Raw genomic sequence first — 21,275 nt, 5'->3', positions numbered from 1 at the left:
TGCGAAATTTGAGCTTACGTCACGTCTGAAGCAAACTTCATGCATATCAGATGATTCTCGCACTAATGTGGCGTTGCCAGATCTATTTATTTTTCAGTAAATCTATTAATTTAAAATGTAAATTGCTGATTATACTGAAAAGCATTTTATTAACATCAAATTGGTTTATTACGTAATAATACGACATAATAAATGATGATATTGAATACGTAATGATAAAACACTTTATATTATATAACAAACTACTAAAGATCCTTTTTCGTATGAATTAATTCGTGAAGAAAAACCGAAAATATTTCCAAATCCACTCACCCTTACCCAAGAACATCGACCCTATTAGAAAAATTTATTAGTACGTTAAATCGCCGCTAGAGCTGCGCCACCGCTACCAGTGAGGCGTGGTAAGTGTAGCGATACCGCCTCCGATGCGGTAGCGGGGCTGCAGGACGTCCTTTCTTCTACCACCGTTAGATTCTGTCACTTTTACTACCCCCACTACCGATCGCTGCCTACCGATCGAGTAATTCGTTGCAGTTGCTCTTCGATACTGTTTCTAAGCATCAGTAAATACGGATTTATTTAAAAAAAGGATTCATTTAATTAAAATTAGGTTTACATAAATTTAGAAATAGAAACCACAGCGATTTTAGATAAATATTCCATGATACAACAATCCCTTACTAAATATTCCTGAATACTGATGTTGTACGTACTAATTTGCCTTATAATGCACATAGAAAATGGCAGTATTTCAGCAATAATTATAATTTATTCTTAAAATCGGTTGATCACCTGTATATATCAATGTATGGAATATATAGTTTCAATTTTATAATATCAATTCGAATAGACAACGAAATTAAAAAGTTATTTCAATAAATTTCTTCGATTTTAAGACTTTATCGACATCTATACGTTAATTTACAACTCATGAATACTGTCAATTGAAATATAAAAAAAAAATCTGTAATTATTAAGTTTAGCTTCTAAGTAGTAGATGGCGTTGTATATTTCAACAAAATATTACAAATTAATTAAGATAGTAAAAAATTGTTCGTTGGAAAAGAAGTTTTTAAATAATCTTTGTTTAGTTTCAGCTCTGCAGGATTTGGGACATGTTTAATATATAAATAAATAAAATAGTTCCTATACTAGTGCCACATCTAGCGGAATTTCTTAAAGCTACATAAATAAATAATAGTAGATATTTTTATTTAAGCAGTGTTACTGGAACTATAACGTTTCTACTGTAAAATAGATGGCGTTACTAAAACTAATGTTTGTTTATAATAAATTAATAATAATAGGTTAATATGTACTATGATATTTTATTAATATTATAAATTATTGTTTTTAGATACAATACTTGCATTGAAAACAATTATAAACATTTTAGATATGAAAAAAGTTGCATTCTTATTTGTGTTCAAGTAGTATCACTTTTTTTAGTACTTACAGGGTGAACTAAAATTGTTTAGAATTGAAAAGATTTTAACAGTTGTGAAATGAATATATTCCTGTTATTTTCAGTTAGACTGGAGATAAAGTGTGTAATTTTTAGTAGGTTATTAGTTATTAATAATAAACAATTAAAAATGTCCAAAATAATATACGAATAGTACGTAAAAACATGGAATGCTACAATTAAAAAGGTGAGAAACTGATCAGGGAATAATTTTCGACCAAAACGAAAAAAAAAAATGAAATTTATTGCCCCCTTCAATACCGATTCGAAGTACCGTTAGGTTAAATACAACCATATTGATTTCAAGATTTCAAGACCAAAAGTTTGATTATTAAATTGTAAAAATTAGTGGCAGCAAACTTAGCAAACCTTCCACTAGGGTATTCGCTTTGGGTATTTCAACCGATTATTATTTAAATAAACTCGTTAAGAAAATCAGTTGTGTATTGTCCGTCACTGGTAGTGTATCGATGTCCAGTGTTACAGTTTTTTGCTAAAATTAGCAACCAGTGTTTTGGCGGCTTTTTTTTATATCGAGCGATTTCTTCTTAAAAAAAAAGGTGAGATTTAGTCAATTTTAACAACTATTAACTTAATAAATATTCAAAATAAGTCAATTTATATTTATACAAACACACTTTTTTTTATTTTTACTCTATTAGATTAAGAAAAAAAAGACTTTTTTTGTTTATTTCAACGTAATTTGTTATAATTTTATTGGTAATAATATTTTTATCGACAACAACATGTATTTAATTCGTTTTACTTCGATTTTTTGGAAAACAAAATTTCCATTGCCTTGTAAAAACCATCTGGCTGAATATCGACAAATCATAACAATACCTAACGGCTTAATACCCTTGTCAAATTATGACACACACAAACAATTCGCTTAAAAATTGCAAAGGATTGCCTAGAAAGATATTACGAAGTGAAAGTATTCCATAAAAATAACTTTTATTATCAGAATTCTTTCAACTGTTTCTTTTTATAAAGATATTTTATTTTATTACAAATAATATATCCACAAATGATGAAAATATTTCGTTTCTATCACTTAAAAGAGCTTTGAAATAAACGAGCTTTTTTACTATGCAATGACCTTGAAAAGTCCTCAGCCGTCTACTACAGTTTTTAATTCTGTTCATTTAGTTTCTTGTTAATTATGTATCCATAAAATATTAATGTAATAATAACAAAAATTACAAATAAATTATCATCTAATATGAATATTATCATTTAAAAGACATTGTAAACTAATTTATCGTTATAAGAAATATTTATTTTACGAATACAGCTACTTCTTCATTTATATAAATAAATATAACATGTTTATACAAAATATTTATCAATATTTCATTAATCCTTGTATACGCAATTTTAATTTTCGTTTATACACAAGACAAAAAAATACTTTAACATCAAATTCCATAATTACTATTTATCTACGTCTATATTTTTTTCTTTGTTTTCTATTTGTAATATTTCCGGTTTCCATCATATGTTTTGTTTATGGTTTAGTAATTATAGCATAGATGTCACTACAACTTTTTCGATTAACTGCATTTATCACGTAGGCAAATTAGTATTTATATTGAATATAATCTGGTATTAAAATTATGAATCCATATTAAAAACACAATATTAAATTTATTCTATTATGATGTAGAATTTATAATTCGTCTACATTAAATGCGTATATACTTTCAGCTTTGCTTCATTGATTATAACGTAGATGTCGCTACGAAATCTGATTGGATTTATTTTATATTCAAAATATTGATATGAAAAGAACGTGAATTAATAATAGAGAAATTCGAAATCAAATAATAAATAAAGGTTATTAATGTTTGCAAACTAATTCTCACAGAGATTAACATTTTCATATTTTTATATATGCATTGATCATCACGTAATTATACCCTGGTGAATGTCGAAACAATTAGATGGAAAACGGTAAAAAATTGAAAATATTATAGGGAAATACGTAGATGCCATTTCATAATAGTATAAATACGATAAAAATAATGACGATGGTGTATGACTTAAACAAGAGAGCATCATTTTGTTAAGAGTTGATATATTCAGTGTAGTGTAAGAGACAGAGATAGTACATTGTTAAATTCATGGTCGGAAGAGAGAAGGAGCGTTACTAATCGTTAAAATACATTAAATTATGCCGCGTTGGATGCTATTGACTTTGGAACTCGGGCTACGTTCGTTGTTTGAACGATTGCGACGTTGTCACGTATTTGATTTTGTCGTCATGTAAAAGATTTTTATTTGGTTTCATTTTAAACCAAAAAAATTGTGTTTAATTGCATTACTATATAGTAAAGTGACGTTTCTATACTGGAAATATTTACTATAAAATCATAATTTAATAAAAAAATTACTCATTATATTTTATTTTTTTCATTCATCTCCTGTATTTGCCAACTTTTTCTCAGTCTCCCCACTATTCTTTTTTATTATGCGTCTGCAAATCTTTCTTTTCAATTATTCTCATTTCTCTTCTTCTTCTTCTATGAATTATTTCCCACTAAAACAGAGTCTTAGCAAAATTTCTTTTTGATTCTAGATAAAATGGCTTTACCGACGGCAATCCTTTTATCTGGAATCGATACAACACAACTCGAAGAAATCGCCGACAAAATCGAAACGACCAACGACCTTCAACATGGACTCGATGATTTAAAAAAAGGAAAGGGTGTAATGGCGCTTCCTTTCGTAAAAACTCGTAACTCGGACAGTGGAATCGGCAGTTCGGATTCCGAAGTTTCTCGCACTCCTTCTCCTTATAATATTAACTTAATTAACGAAATTGAGGAGAAAAATAAAATCGATTTGGTAAATACTGTCGCGAAAAAAGAAGAAGGTGATAATAATGTGCTTCATGAAGATGATAACGAATCGGAAACTTCGTCTGATTATTGCCCGGACATCCCGATGGATTCGGTCGAATGGATGACAGCTATCAACAATTCCGCCGATAAATTGATTTATTGCATGAACGTCATTGACAGATTGGAAAGTAAATTCGCCGTAAGTCCCATTAGATTTAGTACAATCCAAGAAGAATATATCAAAAATAAATTCATACATATAGTGAAGTAAGCAACTGTGAAATTAGTAATTATTTTATCATAATTATGTTTTAAAAAAGACGAAAATATATTCTAATCACTCTAATGATTGCATTTGTCTATGGAAATCTGATGGTTCTTTCTTCTTTTTCATCGTCGTCCTATTTCAATATATCTATCCATCTCCTACAAGCATTTTCTATCCCATTATTTGATTTTTTTTATAATTAAACCTATATAAACATCGATAATCGTTGTTTACAACTTTTTTTCGAATTCATTCTTTTCTCTTCTTGATAATTCCTCGTATATTATGGTTTTAACTGTAATTATTAATTTTTATTTTGCGATGCATATAAAAAAGAAGACGAATGAACTGAGAAAATACATTTAGAAGCTATAAATCTTGAAAAGTACGGATTTAGTCACTTCACTATATGTATGCACGTTTTTTTTTTAATTCAGTTAAACAATCAATTTTATTTCGATTTATCCTGATAATATTAAACATATTAATCACGTCATAGTCATTTGCAACATTGCCAGATTTTTCGTAATAATAATAATATTTGAACAGAGTAGATAATGTCAATCAAAATTTCAATTGGATAAATATCTTATCATTAAAAACCGTCAGTAGTTTAATCTTTTTATTAAATCATTGCTCCATAATATATAATCCATAATAATCTTTGATATTAAGTAACAATTAAATTGTATTTACAATAAATCTAGCAACGCTGTAAATGTCTGTTTGATAACCGATTGAAAGCGCTGTTGCCTGTAGTTTTAGTATTCCAAATAGAATTATATTAGTTGAATCTACTCTATTTCGAAATAATGAGTGGTTTAAATTTTATTTTTAGATGTTTTCTCAATCTAATTGCCCTCAAGGACACATCTACAGCCCTCTGGATCCCAAAATTATTTACGATAACCGGGATATTTTAGATTTGGCATCTAACTTGCGACGTAACGTTTGGCAATCGCCATTAGCGCACGCGCAAGCCGATGCCACTACTAAATTTCAAAACGAACCAATTGCTAAGGAAATGGCGTCTCCGCGTACAACCGAAAAATGTAAAATCGAAGGTTGCAACTACAACGAACCTATTTACGATTAACTTAATCAAATTTTATTTATTTGCGCGTTTCGAAAGGAAAATTAATACAAAGTATATGCCGCAATAACACTGTGATAAATCACATCGTCCTTATTTTATTTATACAGTTTACAAAACAGACTAATGTACTTAATGTAAGTACAAATTATTTGACGAGTTGCTTTAATAATTCGAAATCGTTGAATGTTTTAATGAAATATGTGTTTTTATACTTAGTTTTAAATTCATTTTGATTGTTATTAATTGATTAAAAGGACAGTTGCGTTTTGTAAAAACGCAAATTAAATTTCCATAGCACTGATTTAACGGAAAATTACCACTACAGTGTTAACTAATTGACAATTACAAACTAAAACTGCATTATTTGTTACCAAAACACCGAAAATACGAGAACGTTGCAAGAGAAAATAATTTTTAACTTCCAATTTATCGAATCAGCTGTAACAACCAAACAATACAGCGTTGCCACGTATACTCACCATTTTATCCTGAAATTATAAACGTTTCTCCCCTCCATATATCTGGAATAATCTAGTTACCAAGTTACTTCTTTTTTTAATTTACTTGGAGTATCAAATTAACAACAATTACCAGTTACAGATTCAATTTTAATTAATACCGGAACTGGTCTCGTCTCGCAATGACATATATTCAATTTTTGTTTAAAAATATTTTACAATTTTTATTTTGTATACTTTGTATTATTTTCTTTTATGTTTATATCAGTGACATTTCTATTTTTTATATTTCTTTATTCATAAAAATAAGAATAACTCAACTTTCTAACGATAAAAGAAACGATTGAGTTTTTCTAATGTTTTTTTCTATTAATTTTTATAATATTATTACAAAGATGTTTATAGACATCATATTTTAAATAAATGTATTTTACTAACACGGATTTATTAATAGTATTAAACTGCCGGGGTAGTACAAATATGATCAAGTACCTGAACTTTGTTATACTATAAAAAAGAAATCATAAAACTCTCAATATTTTACCAAAAACACATGACTTTACAAATCTTTACGTCACAAATTACAATTCCCAAGCAATAGTATATGCAACCAATATAACATGGAGATGAACAGAGTCGATGTCTGATATTTTGTTAATCAAAAATTATGTTGTCATAACAAAACGATTACTGTTTTTGTTTCTTATTTTATACTAAACCATATTATATGTTGGTTTCGAATAGTTGAATGGAGCTTCTTATTAAGTGAACAAAATTAATTATGTCAGATCATTCAGAACAGTTTGAAATAATCTAGTCCAGTCCTGCGTATTAATGTGCTACACTGGTTGCCTATATCAATGTAATACATTTAATATTAAAATGTTTTATACTAGAAAAGATGCTAATTGTACCTTAAAATGCAGAAATATTTAATTGTGACGTCTTTTTTTTGGTGTTTTAAAGAGATATGCTAATTAGTTTATTCAATAAAATTTCATTGATACATGCACAAATCTGATGATTCATTTGTAGTAGCCCTGAATTTATTTATATATTGAATATACCTAACTATTTATTATTACTAATTCGTATGTATGTTTAAAATGTTTTTTTAAAAAATTTTTCAATTAACTAGTAATTTGTATTTTAATATATTTAATTATTATACTTATATTTTACTAGATGTCAAAAATTGCTGTTTTGCGCTGTTGCCGTTTTTGTCAATATATAATTCAGTAATGCTAGTTGCACACTAAGTAGTAACTAACATTGGTTTTAAAAATTGAATTTAAAATCAAAATACTCAAAAAAATGTTAACTTATACTCAAATAAATAAATCGTTCTGCTTATTTTTATTCATAATTACAATATAATATGTAATATTATTTCTACTTTAACAAATATAAATTATTATAGTGAAAAACATCGTTTCTTTTAAAACCTGTCCAAATCCGTGTGCTCGTGTTGTTGATTGATAATTCTAGTCTCTTGTATAATTCTAGAACGCGTATGCAGGTCACGGGTTCCTTTGTACACTCCCACAATCAAAATTAATTAGTCCAACTGGAGAGAATTTAGTTTGTAACTTTGAAAAGACGTGTCGAGCCGAAAACTTTCCAACGTTTAATTACCCGGAATAATTAGTAAGGAGCTGTTCGTGTTTCCAGACTTGTATTTTGTCTATTTATATAGACAAGTCTTTTTCGTGGGCCTTATTGGTCATAAAAATATTGAAATCAAAGAACAGTATGATTAAAATAACTGGTTTTTATTTATAGGTAGAGTGAGACATCCTGTAGGTAAAAATGTCAATAGACGTATATAAATTAATGTTTGTGATCGTATAATGTTTTTGTGAATGATTTAATGCTCAATTTAGACTTGCATGTGCTTAACAGACATTGTGCAGGTATGTTTGGTTGCCTACCTAACGAACGGTGTATTATTAGTTGTCTATAAAACCGGTATCATAGAATAGAAATATTTTTAATGATTTATTCTATATAACCAGTTTTTTATATATCTCAAATGATCGGTGTCATACGGGTACTGATTACAAATTTCTCAAATCAAATGTAAACATTGCTTATTCTTCGGAACGATTTCAACGAGTGACGTAACAACTTTCCTGTTTAGTCTGTCGCATCCATATTATTGGGCAACCTATCCTCTATCAACCTTGATACTGCGTTAGATTCTATTAACTCGCTGGTAAGCTTGGAGTTAATTTAAATTCAGTTGATAACTAAATTAGGATCTATATAATTCGTGTGATTGTTTACAAATCCAGTATATATACTATTTATTGGATTATTTTAGATATGTGTCGTAATGTCTGTCGTATCCATGTTATTGGACAACCCATCCTCTATCAACCTTGATGCTGCGTTAGATTCTGTTTCATGTCATTCTAGTTTATGAAAAATTCCTATTCGATGGGTAATTGAATTAGAATCTCTATAAAAGTACTTTTGATTAGAAACCCCATAAATTGTACGTAAACAATAATTATATGGATCATTTTCGATAAGTGACGCAATAGCTTCTTTCTTTAGTCTGTCGCATCCAATGTTATTGGGTAACCTATTCGTTATCAACCTTGATGCTGCGTTAGATTAGCTTTGTTCGAGGTCAGTTTAGGATGGATATCGATGATAATCGAGTTACGAACGGATATTTATTTATAGCGATTAAGGAAATCGATGTTTTTCAAGAACATAGAACTATTTTAGTTAGTTTAGTTCAGAATTGATCGAATCGCATACGATAATTTCGTGATCGATCCTTAGAATAATTCGAAATAAGAATTTCGAACAAAGAGATGCGTTCGTAGTTTACAGGGTGGGTGTAACAAAGAAAAAAACGATTCAAAAAAATTATATATTTAAATAAATTACAGTATAAGTAAACAATAAGTAATATACAGGGGGGTTTGAGAGAAATAAAATGAAATAGTTAAAAAACTTTTTTCAACAGCCTTTTTAAGCTCTTCTTCTCTTTCTTAACGGGTTCATTAGAAATAATATTCGTATAATTCGTTAGATTACTCTCGATTTCAATCTGACTAGATTTGACATCGACTTCTTTCGATAATTTACAACCATCCAATATGGAATTGTCGCTTTCGTCCAAAACCACCGGCACTTCTTCTATTTTATTAGTCGGCGTCGGCGTCGTTTCCTTCTCTTCCTGCCATCTATTTTTCAATTTTATACTATCCAAAGATATCGACCGGTTATGACGAACTTTCTTCTTCTTTTTTCGTATTCTCTTCAATCGATCGTCTTCGTTTAACGAACAATAACGAACGATCTTCAAAACTTGATCGCTCGGACGACGTTTCTTCTCTTCTTTATCGGCGGTTTTCAATTCGTCGACAGACTTACGACGAGCAGCCTCAACGCTTTTTTCGATGTCTCGCGAACAATCCGAGCGTTTGCCGCAAAAAAAACAAACGCAACAACAGGCAAAGCCGAGAAAAAGTAAACAGTACGCGATGGCGAGGAACGTCCTTCGTTCGGCCGTCATATTTTCAATGGCGGTCGTTAATTTGTGGAGACGTTCTTCGAGTTGTTTGTTGAGCTCGTCTCGCTTTTGGGTTTCTTCGCGCATCTCTTCCACTTGCTTTTTGTAACGTTTACTCAATTCCTCCAAGTATTGACTCGACAGCGACATGTTCCTTTCCAGCGCCTATTAAAAATCCCTAATATACCGGCCGGTTCGTTCCAAAAGAATCATAAGATTTAGAACAATTTCCGGTAGATTGCGGTTGTCGTCGAAAAAAATTTTTTCTGTTATTTAAAAATGGAGCACGTTAAATTTGTCACGAAAATAAACGGTGTGTTAATTAATATATTAGTTTTGAAAATATATATACCTATGAAATCGGGTGATTCTTTTTGGAACGAACCCCGTATAATCAAATTTTTCCCCAGTTGTATCAAAATTTAGAAAATATTTGAATTTTGACGATTTTTTTTTTTCGTAAATAAAATCCTGGGATTTAGCATTGACTTGACAATAAATTATTCAATATTTTTTTATATACGAGAGTAGTACGAAAAGTCGTTGGATTTTTTTTTTTTTATTTTATTACGTTGAATCTTGAAATTCCATATAAAATTTTTTTTTCAATTTTTAACAAGAAATTTGTATCTGCAATGAAAAAAATACTAGATCCTGTCAAATCTGTCGATATTTGACGTTTATACGTATAATTTTGTATTTTTAGATCAAAATATGTATAATTCGGTAGAAATGTTTGAAAATTTGACGATGTTTATGGAAATTACGAAGATAGACGATATTTCAACGAAAATATTAATTAGAGGTGGACGAATCGAATATAAAATAACGATACACTCAAAAAAATAAAAAATCGTAATCATTTGAGAGTTTTACGTTTAAATACGAGGGTAATAAGAAAAGTTTAAGATACAAATAAAATCCAAAAATTATTCCGTATAAAAAAACAATAAAATATTCGATGAAAATCTGTCACAATTTGACGTTTTTATTAAGATCCGGTTGAAATTTGTCAAAATTTCAAAGATGGACGATATTTCAACCAAAGTTATTAGTTAGAGGTGGACGAATCGAATATAAAGTAACGATACACTCAAAAAAATAAAAAATCGTAATCACTTGAGAGTTTTACGTATAAATACGAGGGTCTTTAGAAAGATTCACTGAAATTTCGAAGATGGACGATATTTCAACAAAAATATTAATTAGAGGTGGACGAAACCGATAAAAATTGACGATACACTCAAAAAAATAAAAAATCGTAATCACTTGAGAGTTTTACGTATAAATACGAGGGTCGTTGGATAGATTCAGTGAAATATCGAGAACGAACGATAATTTAACGGAAATTATTAATTAGAGATGGACGAAACCGATAAAAAATAACAAAATTATCGAATAGACAAAAAAAAACTCACCTTGATCCGATTAAATAACCTCAAAAAAATGGATTCTTTCGCCGCTTGAGGACTATTAGCCGACGAGGAACTGACCAAATTTTGATTTTGACCTTCGGTCGTAAAATCCGATATAAACTGATCGTCCAAAACGTCGCTACTTTCCGTCGACATGTAACCGTCGTTAACGAACGCTCCGTCGCTAACGACACCCTCCGTATAAGTATCCGCAATTTCCGTATCCTTTTTCGTACCGTTTCCGTCGGGCGTATCCGTTTTGGTGACGTTCTCGTTTACCGTTAAAGTCTTGGTCGGTTTTATTTCGTCGGCCGGAAAATATTTCCACGTTTTATTTTCCGTATTATCGATAGATGTCGCCCGTTCCGTTATTATAACTTCGTCTCGGGTATCGGCGACGTCGACGATATTATCTCCCGGTATATTCGAGGTTACGTTCCGGAATAATTGACTGACGTTGACGACTCCGGTGTTTTCGACGATGGCCGCTTCGTTGCACATCGCCCCGACGTAATGTTCGGGAAAGAAGGCTTCGATATTTTTTATCAGATGGTTCCTTTCGGTGGAATTTTTAAAGTGGTAACCGAATTTTTTGCATATCGACGACGATGTCAGGGTATCGTAGACGGAGGGTACGCCGACTAAACGTTTGATTTCCGCCGATTTGCAGCTGAGTAATTCGTATATCTGGAAAATTATTCGATTGTAAGTAGTTTTTATTTCGTTCGGATCGAATATATTTATTTACTTTGCCGAATAGGGTTTCGTTGCAGGTTTCGCAACCGATGACGTGTCTCGGGGAACTGCAGGTGTTTATTAGGGCTCCTGCCGCCGCGGCGTTTTTCGTATTGGGCGTTTGTTCGTCGGTTTTGGTACCCAATATTTGGGCGGCTCTTTTAACTACGGACATTACGGCGTCCGTTGCTGAACTGAATAGATTTTTTTTGTCGTTTTGCGTTGGATTTAAGCCGTTTTCTTCGTCATCTTCGTCGTCGTCGTCGTCCGGTCGGTTTACGTTGGCGGCGTCTTCTTTTTGAAGAACTACGGTTTGGGATTGTTGCAAAAATTTTATTCAAAAAAATATGTTGGAAGGTTCGTTAAGATGTAATTTTGATTGATATTTTTTGAAAAAACTGTCGCAAATATCGAATTTTGACAGTTTTTTTTGTCAACAGTGACGTAGGTAACAAATTTTACGAATCTTAGTGGATTTTCATGGGAAACGTTTTTGAAGGAAGATAAAATGTTTTTTTTTTATATTTTATTTATTTAACTTTTGAATCTAATTCGCGAAATTGACGAAACTTTCATGTGTAGAAGAAATTTTATTGGATAAATATCAAATTTATCTGAAAAATTTTGATCTTGTAATGAAAATTTTGAAAAACTATACACAAATAAGTTGGAATTTCAAAATTTCTATTACTCCATTTTTAAATTTGAATGATTTTGTGTCTGACTATTGCAATTTTTAATTTGTATCATTATTTTCAAATTTTTAAATAAAAATCGTCAATTTTCGTAAGTCTGTCTAAATTTGACCATTTTGCCCGTTTTCAACAAATAATTTTAAAGATCCGGTGAAAAAACTGTCAAAATTTGACATTTGTACCAAATTTCGAAAAATAATTCCGATGATACGGTTAAAATATAACAAAGTTTGACGTTTATGCCCGTTTTCAACAAATAATTCAAACGATCAAGTAAAAACCCGTCAAAACTTGACAAATGTGCCCATTTTCAACAAATAATTTTAAAGATCCGGTGAAAAAACTGTCAAAATTTGACATTTGTGCCAAAATTCGAAAAATAATTCCGATGATACGGTTAAAATCTAACAAAGTTTGACGTTTATGCCCGTTTTCAACAAATAATTCAAACGATCCAGTAAAAACCCGTCAAAACTTGACAATTGTGCCCATTTTCAACCAATAATTTCAACGAACCGGTGAAAAACTGTCAAAATTTGACATTTGTACCAAAATTCGAAAAATAATTCCGATGATACGGTTAAAATCTAACAAAGTTTGACGTTTATGCCCGTTTTCAACAAATAATTCAAACGATCCAGTAAAAACCCGTCAAAACTTGACAATTGTGCCCATTTTCAACCAATAATTTCAACGAACCGGTGAAAAACTGTCAAAATTTGACATTTGTACCAAAATTCGAAAAATAATTCCGATGATACGGTTAAAATCTAACAAAGTTTGACGTTTATGCCCGTTTTCAACAAATAATTCAAACGATCAAGTAAAAACCCGTCAAAACTTGACAATTGTGCCCATTTTCAACCAATAATTTCAACGAACCGGTGAAAAACTGTCAAAATTTGACATTTGTACCAAAATTCGAAAAATAATTCCGATGATACGGTTAAAATCTAACAAAGTTTGACGTTTATGCCCGTTTTCAACAAATAATTCAAACGATCCAGTAAAAACCCGTCAAAACTTGACAAATGTGCCCATTTTCAACAAATAATTTTAAAGATCCGGTGAAAAAACTGTCAAAATTTGACATTTGTGCCAAATTTCGAAAAATAATTCCGATGATACGGTTAAAATCTAACAAAGTTTGACGTTTATGCCCGTTTTCAACAAATAATTCAAACGATCCAGTAAAAACCCGTCAAAACTTGACAAATGTGCCCATTTTCAACAAATAATTTTAAAGATCCGGTGAAAAAACTGTCAAAATTTGACATTTGTGCCAAATTTCGAAAAATAATTCCGATGATACGGTTAAAATCTAACAAAGTTTGACGTTTATGCCCGTTTTCAACAAATAATTCAAACGATCCAGTAAAAACCCGTCAAAACTTGACAATTGTGCCCATTTTCAACCAATAATTTCAACGAACCGGTGAAAAACTGTCAAAATTTGACATTTGTACCAAAATTCGAAAAATAATTCCGATGATACGGTTAAAATCTAACAAAGTTTGACGTTTATGCCCGTTTTCAACAAATAATTCAAACGATCAAGTAAAAACCCGTCAAAACTTGACAATTGTGCCCATTTTCAACAAATAATTTTAAAGATCCGGTGAAAAAACTGTTAAAATTTGACATTTGTACCAAATTTCGATAAATAATTCCAATGATACGGTTAAAATCTAACAAAATTTGACGTTTATGCCCGTTTTAAACAAATAATTCAAACGATCCAGTAAATACCCGTCAAAACTTGACAATTGTGCCCATTTTCAACAAATAATTTTAAAGATCCGGTGAAAAAACTGTCAAAATTTGACATTTGTACCAAATTTCGAAAAATAATTCCGATGATACGGTTAAAATCTAACAAAGTTTGACGTTTATGCACGTTTTCAACAAATAATTCAAACGATCAAGTAAAAACCCGTCAAAACTTGACAATTGTGCCCATTTTCAACCAATAATTTCAAAGATCCGGTGAAAAAACTGTCAAAATTTGACATTTGTACCAAAATTCGAAAAATAATTCCGATGATACGGTTAAAATCTAACAAAGTTTGACGTTTATGCCCGTTTTCAACAAATAATTCAAACGATCAAGTAAAAACCCGTCAAAACTTGACAATTGTGCCCATTTTCAACAAATAATTTTAAAGATCCGGTGAAAAAACTGTTAAAATTTGACATTTGTACCAAATTTCGATAAATAATTCCAATGATACGGTTAAAATCTAACAAAATTTGACGTTTATGCCCGTTTTAAACAAATAATTCAAACGATCCAGTAAATACCCGTCAAAACTTGACAATTGTGCCCATTTTCAACAAATAATTTTAAAGATCCGGTGAAAAAACTGTCAAAATTTGACATTTGTACCAAAATTCGAAAAATAATTCCGATGATACGGTTAAAATCTAACAAAGTTTGACGTTTATGCCCGTTTTCAACAAATAATTCAAACGATCAAGTAAAAACCCGTCAAAACTTGACAATTGTGCCCATTTTCAACAAATAATTTTAAAGATCCGGTGAAAAAACTGTTAAAATTTGACATTTGTACCAAATTTCGATAAATAATTCCAATGATACGGTTAAAATCTAACAAAATTTGACGTTTATGCCCGTTTTAAACAAATAATTCAAACGATCCAGTAAATACCCGTCAAAACTTGACAATTGTGCCCATTTTCAACAAATAATTTTAAAGATCCGGTGAAAAAACTGTTAAAATTTGACATTTGTACCAAATTTCGATAAATAATTCCAATGATACGGTTAAAATCTAACAAAATTTGACGTTTATGCCCGTTTTAAACAAATAATTCAAACGATCCAGTAAATACCCGTCAAAACTTGACAATTGTGCCCATTTTCAACAAATAATTTTAAAGATCCGGTGAAAAAACTGTTAAAATTTGACATTTGTACCAAATTTCGATAAATAATTCCAATGATACGGTTAAAATCTAACAAAATTTGACGTTTATGCCCGTTTTAAACAAATAATTCAAACGATCCAGTAAATACCCGTCAAAACTTGACAATTGTGCCCATTTTCAACCAATAATTTCAACGAACCGGTGAAAAACTGTCAAAATTTGACATTTGTACCAAAATTCGAAAAATAATTCCGATGATACGGTTAAAATATAACAAAGTTTGACGTTTATGCCCATTTTCAACAAATAATTTCAAAGATCCGGTGAAAAAACTGTCAAAATTTGACATTTGTACCAAATTTCGAAAAATAATTCCGATGATACGGTTAAAATCTAACAAAGTTTGACGTTTATGCCCGTTTTCAACAAATAATTCAAACGATCAAGTAAAAACCTGTCAAAACTTGACAAATGTGCCCATTTTCAACAAATAATTTCAAAGATCCGGTAAAAAAACTGTCAAAATTTGACATTTGTACCAAATTTCGAAAAATAATTCCGATGATACGGTTAAAATCTAACAAAATTTGACGTTTATGCCCGTTTTCAACAAATAATTCAAACGATCAAGTAAAAACCTGTCAAAACTTGACAATTGTGTTACACCTGTCAAAATTTGACATTCACGGCATTATTTCATCAAATTTTGGTAAAAAAAATTGACCGAAACAGAGAAAATAAAAATATGACTGTCAAAAATCAAAAATTCAGTGGAGATATTGTAAAATATAACAATATCCGACATAAAAATAAAAATTGAGGGATTTTCAATCGTAAATTTGACAAATATCGAAACGATTCAATACGAAAAAAATAAAAAATAAAAAACCCCCTGCACTGCATTTACCTTCGAAAACCGAAGCTCCGTATGCCCGAAACAAGGAAATGGGACAATAATGCTCGGACCCGTAATGAGATTTGATCTCGACTTTAATATATTTTCCAAACAGTTCCGTATCTAAATCGAAACTTTGGATATCTCTTTCATCTTCGGCCGTAAATTTCCCAATTAGGGCCCAATCTCGAGTGGGAAATCTCTCGCTGACGGAAACCGTAAATTCTTTCGGCGACGACGAGAACAATTCGTAATTGGCGAGGTCGATTTTTTTGGCTTGTATAGCCTCGCACAGTTCTACCACGAACCAGATGCGACTCGTGCAAGGATTCAATTTGTATTCGTCGCTCGAAGGCGATAAAATCGCCCCTGGACTGACGGCTTCCGGATTCGCAGCTACCACTTTCGCTCCGCAATCTAACGAAGCGTAATTTTTCCAACGGAGTTTGGCGTTTTGAGCTTTCCCTTGAAAAATACACAAGATTAGGTTTCACTGCATAATTATAATATTCGATTTTTTGTCCATAAAAAACTCCAAAAACTAAGAATGCCTCTAATTAAACATGATTTTTGAATAATTTCGTATTTTTTTCGAAAATTACTTAAAAAACGAAAAATTTGAGAAAAAAAAACCATTGGATATGATTTTTTTACGAATTATTAAAAAATTTTTAGGTTATGTTAGGTTAGGATTCTTATTAACGCTTTTTTTGTTGCGTGCATTTCACAATAATTTAATTAGAGAATGAAAATTTATTTCTTTTTAATATTACGATATGATTTCTATTTTTTTTTTTTATATAAACCAGAAAAGTTTTGAAATTTTCGTTTTCAAACTTTTGGTATGTCAATTTCTCGATCAATTAAGAGCGAAATTATAAATCAAAATTCATAATAATTTGTAAAAATTGTCTAAATTATGTTATTTAACTGTTTTTTTTTCCCCAAATTGTTATTTTTCCAAAAAGAAAAACAAAATTCTTCGAGAAAAAACAATTTTCAAAAATATTTCGGGAAGTTTGAGTAGTTTTTGAATTTTTTCTTGTCCATAAAAATTGATTTTCAAACTTTTCATCTCAAATACAAACAAAAATTATTGAAAATATTGTTTTTTATAACCCTACATTTAGATACAATTTCATATTGACGTTGGAACGTCAAATGAGGTCATGTAGTATTATTTCGCCATCTTGAATTGATGCAGCGTCAAATATGAGAACTTAAAAAATGATCTGTTAACTCTAAGCTACCTTCGTGCGTCAACATGAAATTATACCATCAAAAACAATTTAATGCCAAAAGTATTTTTAAAAAACCTCGTATATACATAAAACGAATATTATAAAAGTTTCAACATTGAAGTAGAACACAATCAATTGTAAACATTTGTTTAAATAACTAATGGACTGATTTAATAATTCAAGGTCGAAATCATTAAATTGTCAATTATTTCTGTAGGGTTGTTATATCTTATATTGGTCCTCTTAACAAGGTCATTGAATCGACGAAGGATTTGAGTTTACAGTGAAATTAGGTTATGTTGACATTTCGTGTAAATTTCAACGTTTAATTTTGTAAAGATCGTCTTAGAATATTCGGAATTCAATTCTGAATATTTGGTAAAACACAAGAAACTAAAATATTTTTTTTTTCGTTATAACAACAAACTATATACAATTCGTATCCTTTTGATTATAAACTAGTACCTTAACTAACTATCAAGTATTTTTTTAATTACACATATCAATCGATAAAAATAATCTTATCGCATCGAAATATTTACGAAACAAATCAATATCTGAGTAAATAGACGAAATATGGAAATAAGCGGGACAAAATATTTACAACTAACCTTACCCAATCGTGAATCTGTAATCCATTAACACAAGTTGAAAATTTTACTCAAATTCCACACAAAAACACTAATATTTACTTTATATATTATAATTAAAATACGCGTAAACAAATTTCGATTTCACTGACTTAATTTGCCTTGTTTATTACGTAAATAAACATCCCGGTAAATGACTTTAGGAAATCGACGCCATAATGAATTGTTATGTCGTCGCCATGTTGTAAAAAAAAGTATAAAGCAGTGACTAATTCGTTTGAAATGTTCGATGAGATATTATCAAATATTTTGTAGTACTAATTATGAAAAAATGAAAATATTATAAAAAATCATATCGTAGAATAAAAATTACACAGTAACCACTGTTAATTAACGTAAATGTTAAACAAACCGCTAATTGTCATTGACGTAAATTTCAAAACACCCCCGTAATTTTTACCTGTCACTTTAATTGGATTTCATACATTATTTAAACATTCAAAAGTGTTGTATTATATCGAAGGTTTTGGTTTTAAATTAAATTTGAAGGTTAGTTTATTTAGATTAAAACTAAAATATTTTTGTATGCAAATATCATTGTTTCTCTAATCCATATTGACGAATAATACGTATAGTACATTTTCAACTATTTTATTATCATAAAAACTGTATCAAACGTTTTTCAACACCTAATGAAAATATTTCTGCATTAACCACTTTTATAAATCCCTTAATAGTGTTATTTCGAAACAATAAAGACTACACCCAATGTGACAGACAAGTTATAACAATATACATGGGTATCAAATACAAGGGCTTGTCGAAAATAACTCGAAAAACGAAATTACGTCATAATGAATCGAACATGGGGATAGTTTTTTTTCAGTCGAAAAATGGATTGAAATCACTCTAAAATAAACAGACTTCCTGAAAATTTTTTATTGAATTGTAATCAAGTCTTATCAATATGATTTTAATTCGAAAATAACCTTAAATTCAGAAATAATTAATCAATAAATTATCTCGACACTCCTAAAGGGAACCATTTGGATTTGTTAATCATACAGTTAAGTGATTCAAAGTGTCCCTTATTTATGACTAAACACTCAAATCCCATCAATGTATCATCTCCAATTACTTATTTTCATTTATAAATGTCCTTATCTACTGATTTTATGATTATTATTGTACACGATGAGATTTAGTATTTAGGCACTAGTACACTAATGCGTTATAATACCATTTGTCTTTGTTTATATCAGAAATTGAAATAAAAATTGGATTTTTAGTAGAAATACGTCTACTACATTATTAGTTTTTAATTAATATTTAAAAACTTACCATTAGTGGTTTGATGACCTTTAGTCGAATTGACCTGTTCATTTTTTTCCACCTCTTCCAACCTTTTTTGCGCCCATTCAGAAAATGAGGGCATATCCTCCGATTTTACTTCGGTTTCATTTTTTTCTAATTCGATGTTATTTTGAATTATATCGGTTTCTGTACCGTTAATGGAAATATTAATTGGAATGTTATCGTTTTCTGTTACTACTATCTTCTTTGAAGATATTTCTTCACTTTGACTAGTTATTACTACAGAAATTTCCGGGAGTTGATCCAACTCCACCGTCGAGCTTTCTGTTGACAACAAAACTGGCGTATCATCAGTAGAAACTCTAGAAAAAAACGAAAATTATCGTCTCCTATCTGGAGAACCTCAAAAGGTCAACAATTCTGCAGGAAATGATCATTTTCCAGCTGGAGGAACACAAAAGGTCAACAATTATGAAGAAAATGGTCAACTCCCAGCTGGAGAATCACAATAGGTCAAAATTCCTGCAGGAAATGATTGTCTACTAGCTGGGGAAATATAAAAGGTCAACAATTATGAAGAAAATAATCATCTCTCAGCTGGAAGTACACAAATGATCCACAATCCTGCATAAAATGATCACCTCCCATTTGAAGGAACACAAAAGGTCAACAATTCTGTTTCCGAGCACGGAAGGTCAATAATTATCATTTCCCAGCTGAAGAAAACATAAAAGGTCAACAATTCAGCTAAAAATTGTAATATTCCAGTTAGAGGTACACAAAAGATGAACAATTATGCAGAAAATTGTCGTTTCCCAGATGAAGAAACATAAAAGGTCAAAAATTTTGTGAAAATATATAAAATAGGTGATTCATGTGATGGAAAATTCGTAAATATAACTAATTTTCGAAAGTTTTAGGTTAGAATTAATAAAAAATATAATAAAGAATAATACATTACACGAATTGTTTAAAAGGTTAACCAATCATCATAATATATATTTAACACTTTTTTATATATATATTTTTGAAAAACTTACCTATTTGGTAAATCAGACTTGTCGTTTTCAATATTGGGTCTACTTTGACCCTCGAGACTCTCAAAATCTATGGCAACTTTAACACTCTCTTCAATATTTACACTAGGTTCTAAAATAAGTTCAACAGCAGATGCTATGCTAGACGCATTTTCATCAGAATTATCATTTTTTTGATAAACTCCATTAGATATATTTAGAATAAGAGTATTAACAGAACTTAAAACAGTTTCATCATCTGTATTAGTATAAGGTCTATAAAAGATTAATTAATATGTATAGAAGGAATATATAACTTGTTCTTTTTTTTAATTTTTATTAATGCTAATTTTATGTTAAAAAAAATCTCATTAACATACATCCTGGTAACAAAATGATAAAAATGCGATATCAACAACGAAATATTTAAGTAAGAAAAAAATTCCTAATGAAAGTTATTGATTGTACTTAATCACGAAATGAAACGTAAAAATTAATAGAAATCAATTCAACTTTCTCTATTTAAGAAAAATATTTATGAAAAAAACGTCACTATAAATCTGTTTTTTATTATTTCCTACTTACATTGTAAGAATAAAATATAAAATCAATTTAAATAGAATAGTCACTGTGTCGTTCTTCATGTTAAAACTTCTATATTATATTTAAGTTGTTTCTGTCGTGTTATTTTTATTAATATTAAATACATATTTTTTCATTCAGTCACTGAAGAACGACATAACCTCAACGTTCGAATAGGACAACTGTCTCTGTAGTTCCATATACGTTCACACCATCAAGTTTCTACCCACCAATCAAAAAT

At 29.9% G+C, this 21,275-nt stretch overlaps 2 protein-coding genes across 2 annotated transcripts; one reads left to right on the top strand and one right to left on the bottom strand.

The window, feature by feature from the left end:
• The first annotated feature begins 1,817 nt into the window (after nucleotides 1-1,817).
• Nucleotides 1,818-7,562, top strand: LOC130903533 (uncharacterized). Its single transcript, XM_057815686.1, has 3 exons — nucleotides 1,818-2,025; nucleotides 4,047-4,510; nucleotides 5,418-7,562. Exons 2-3 carry the CDS (start codon nucleotides 4,052-4,054, stop codon nucleotides 5,673-5,675), a joined length of 717 nt encoding a protein of 238 aa, XP_057671669.1. The 5' UTR covers nucleotides 1,818-2,025; nucleotides 4,047-4,051; the 3' UTR covers nucleotides 5,676-7,562.
• A 1,439-nt stretch (nucleotides 7,563-9,001) lies between these two features.
• On the bottom strand, nucleotides 9,002-21,269 carry LOC130903520 (SUN domain-containing ossification factor). The gene is made up of 7 exons (XM_057815667.1): nucleotides 21,038-21,269; nucleotides 20,477-20,728; nucleotides 19,464-19,798; nucleotides 16,304-16,756; nucleotides 11,826-12,118; nucleotides 11,081-11,764; nucleotides 9,002-9,827 (listed from the first exon to the last, which is right to left on the bottom strand). Exons 1-7 carry the CDS (start codon nucleotides 21,094-21,096, stop codon nucleotides 9,093-9,095), a joined length of 2,811 nt encoding a protein of 936 aa, XP_057671650.1. The 5' UTR covers nucleotides 21,097-21,269; the 3' UTR covers nucleotides 9,002-9,092.
• Between the last annotated feature and the right edge of the window lie 6 nt (nucleotides 21,270-21,275).

This window comes from Diorhabda carinulata, chromosome 2 (genome assembly GCF_026250575.1).
Source record: "Diorhabda carinulata isolate Delta chromosome 2, icDioCari1.1, whole genome shotgun sequence".
NCBI lineage: Eukaryota > Metazoa > Arthropoda > Insecta > Coleoptera > Chrysomelidae > Diorhabda > Diorhabda carinulata.
The sequence above is the reverse complement of the archived record's forward strand: the minus strand, read 5'-3'. Positions and strand labels throughout refer to the sequence as shown.

Bases quoted from the DNA above. Each gene is read 5' to 3' on its own strand.
- LOC130903533 (XM_057815686.1), top strand. From the start codon at position 4,052: ATGGCTTTACCGACGGCAATCCTTTTATCTGGAATCGATACAACACAA. The intron at 4,511-5,417 runs GTAAGTCCCATT...TTTTATTTTTAG, and splicing joins GATTGGAAAGTAAATTCGCC to ATGTTTTCTCAATCTAATTG.
- LOC130903520 (XM_057815667.1), bottom strand. From the start codon at position 21,096: ATGAAGAACGACACAGTGACTATTCTATTTAAATTGATTTTATATTTT. The intron at 19,799-20,476 runs GTAAGTTTTTCA...GTTTTTTTCTAG, and splicing joins AAGTCTGATTTACCAAATAG to AGTTTCTACTGATGATACGC. The intron at 16,757-19,463 runs GTAAGTTTTTAA...GTATTTTTCAAG, and splicing joins AGGTCATCAAACCACTAATG to GGAAAGCTCAAAACGCCAAA.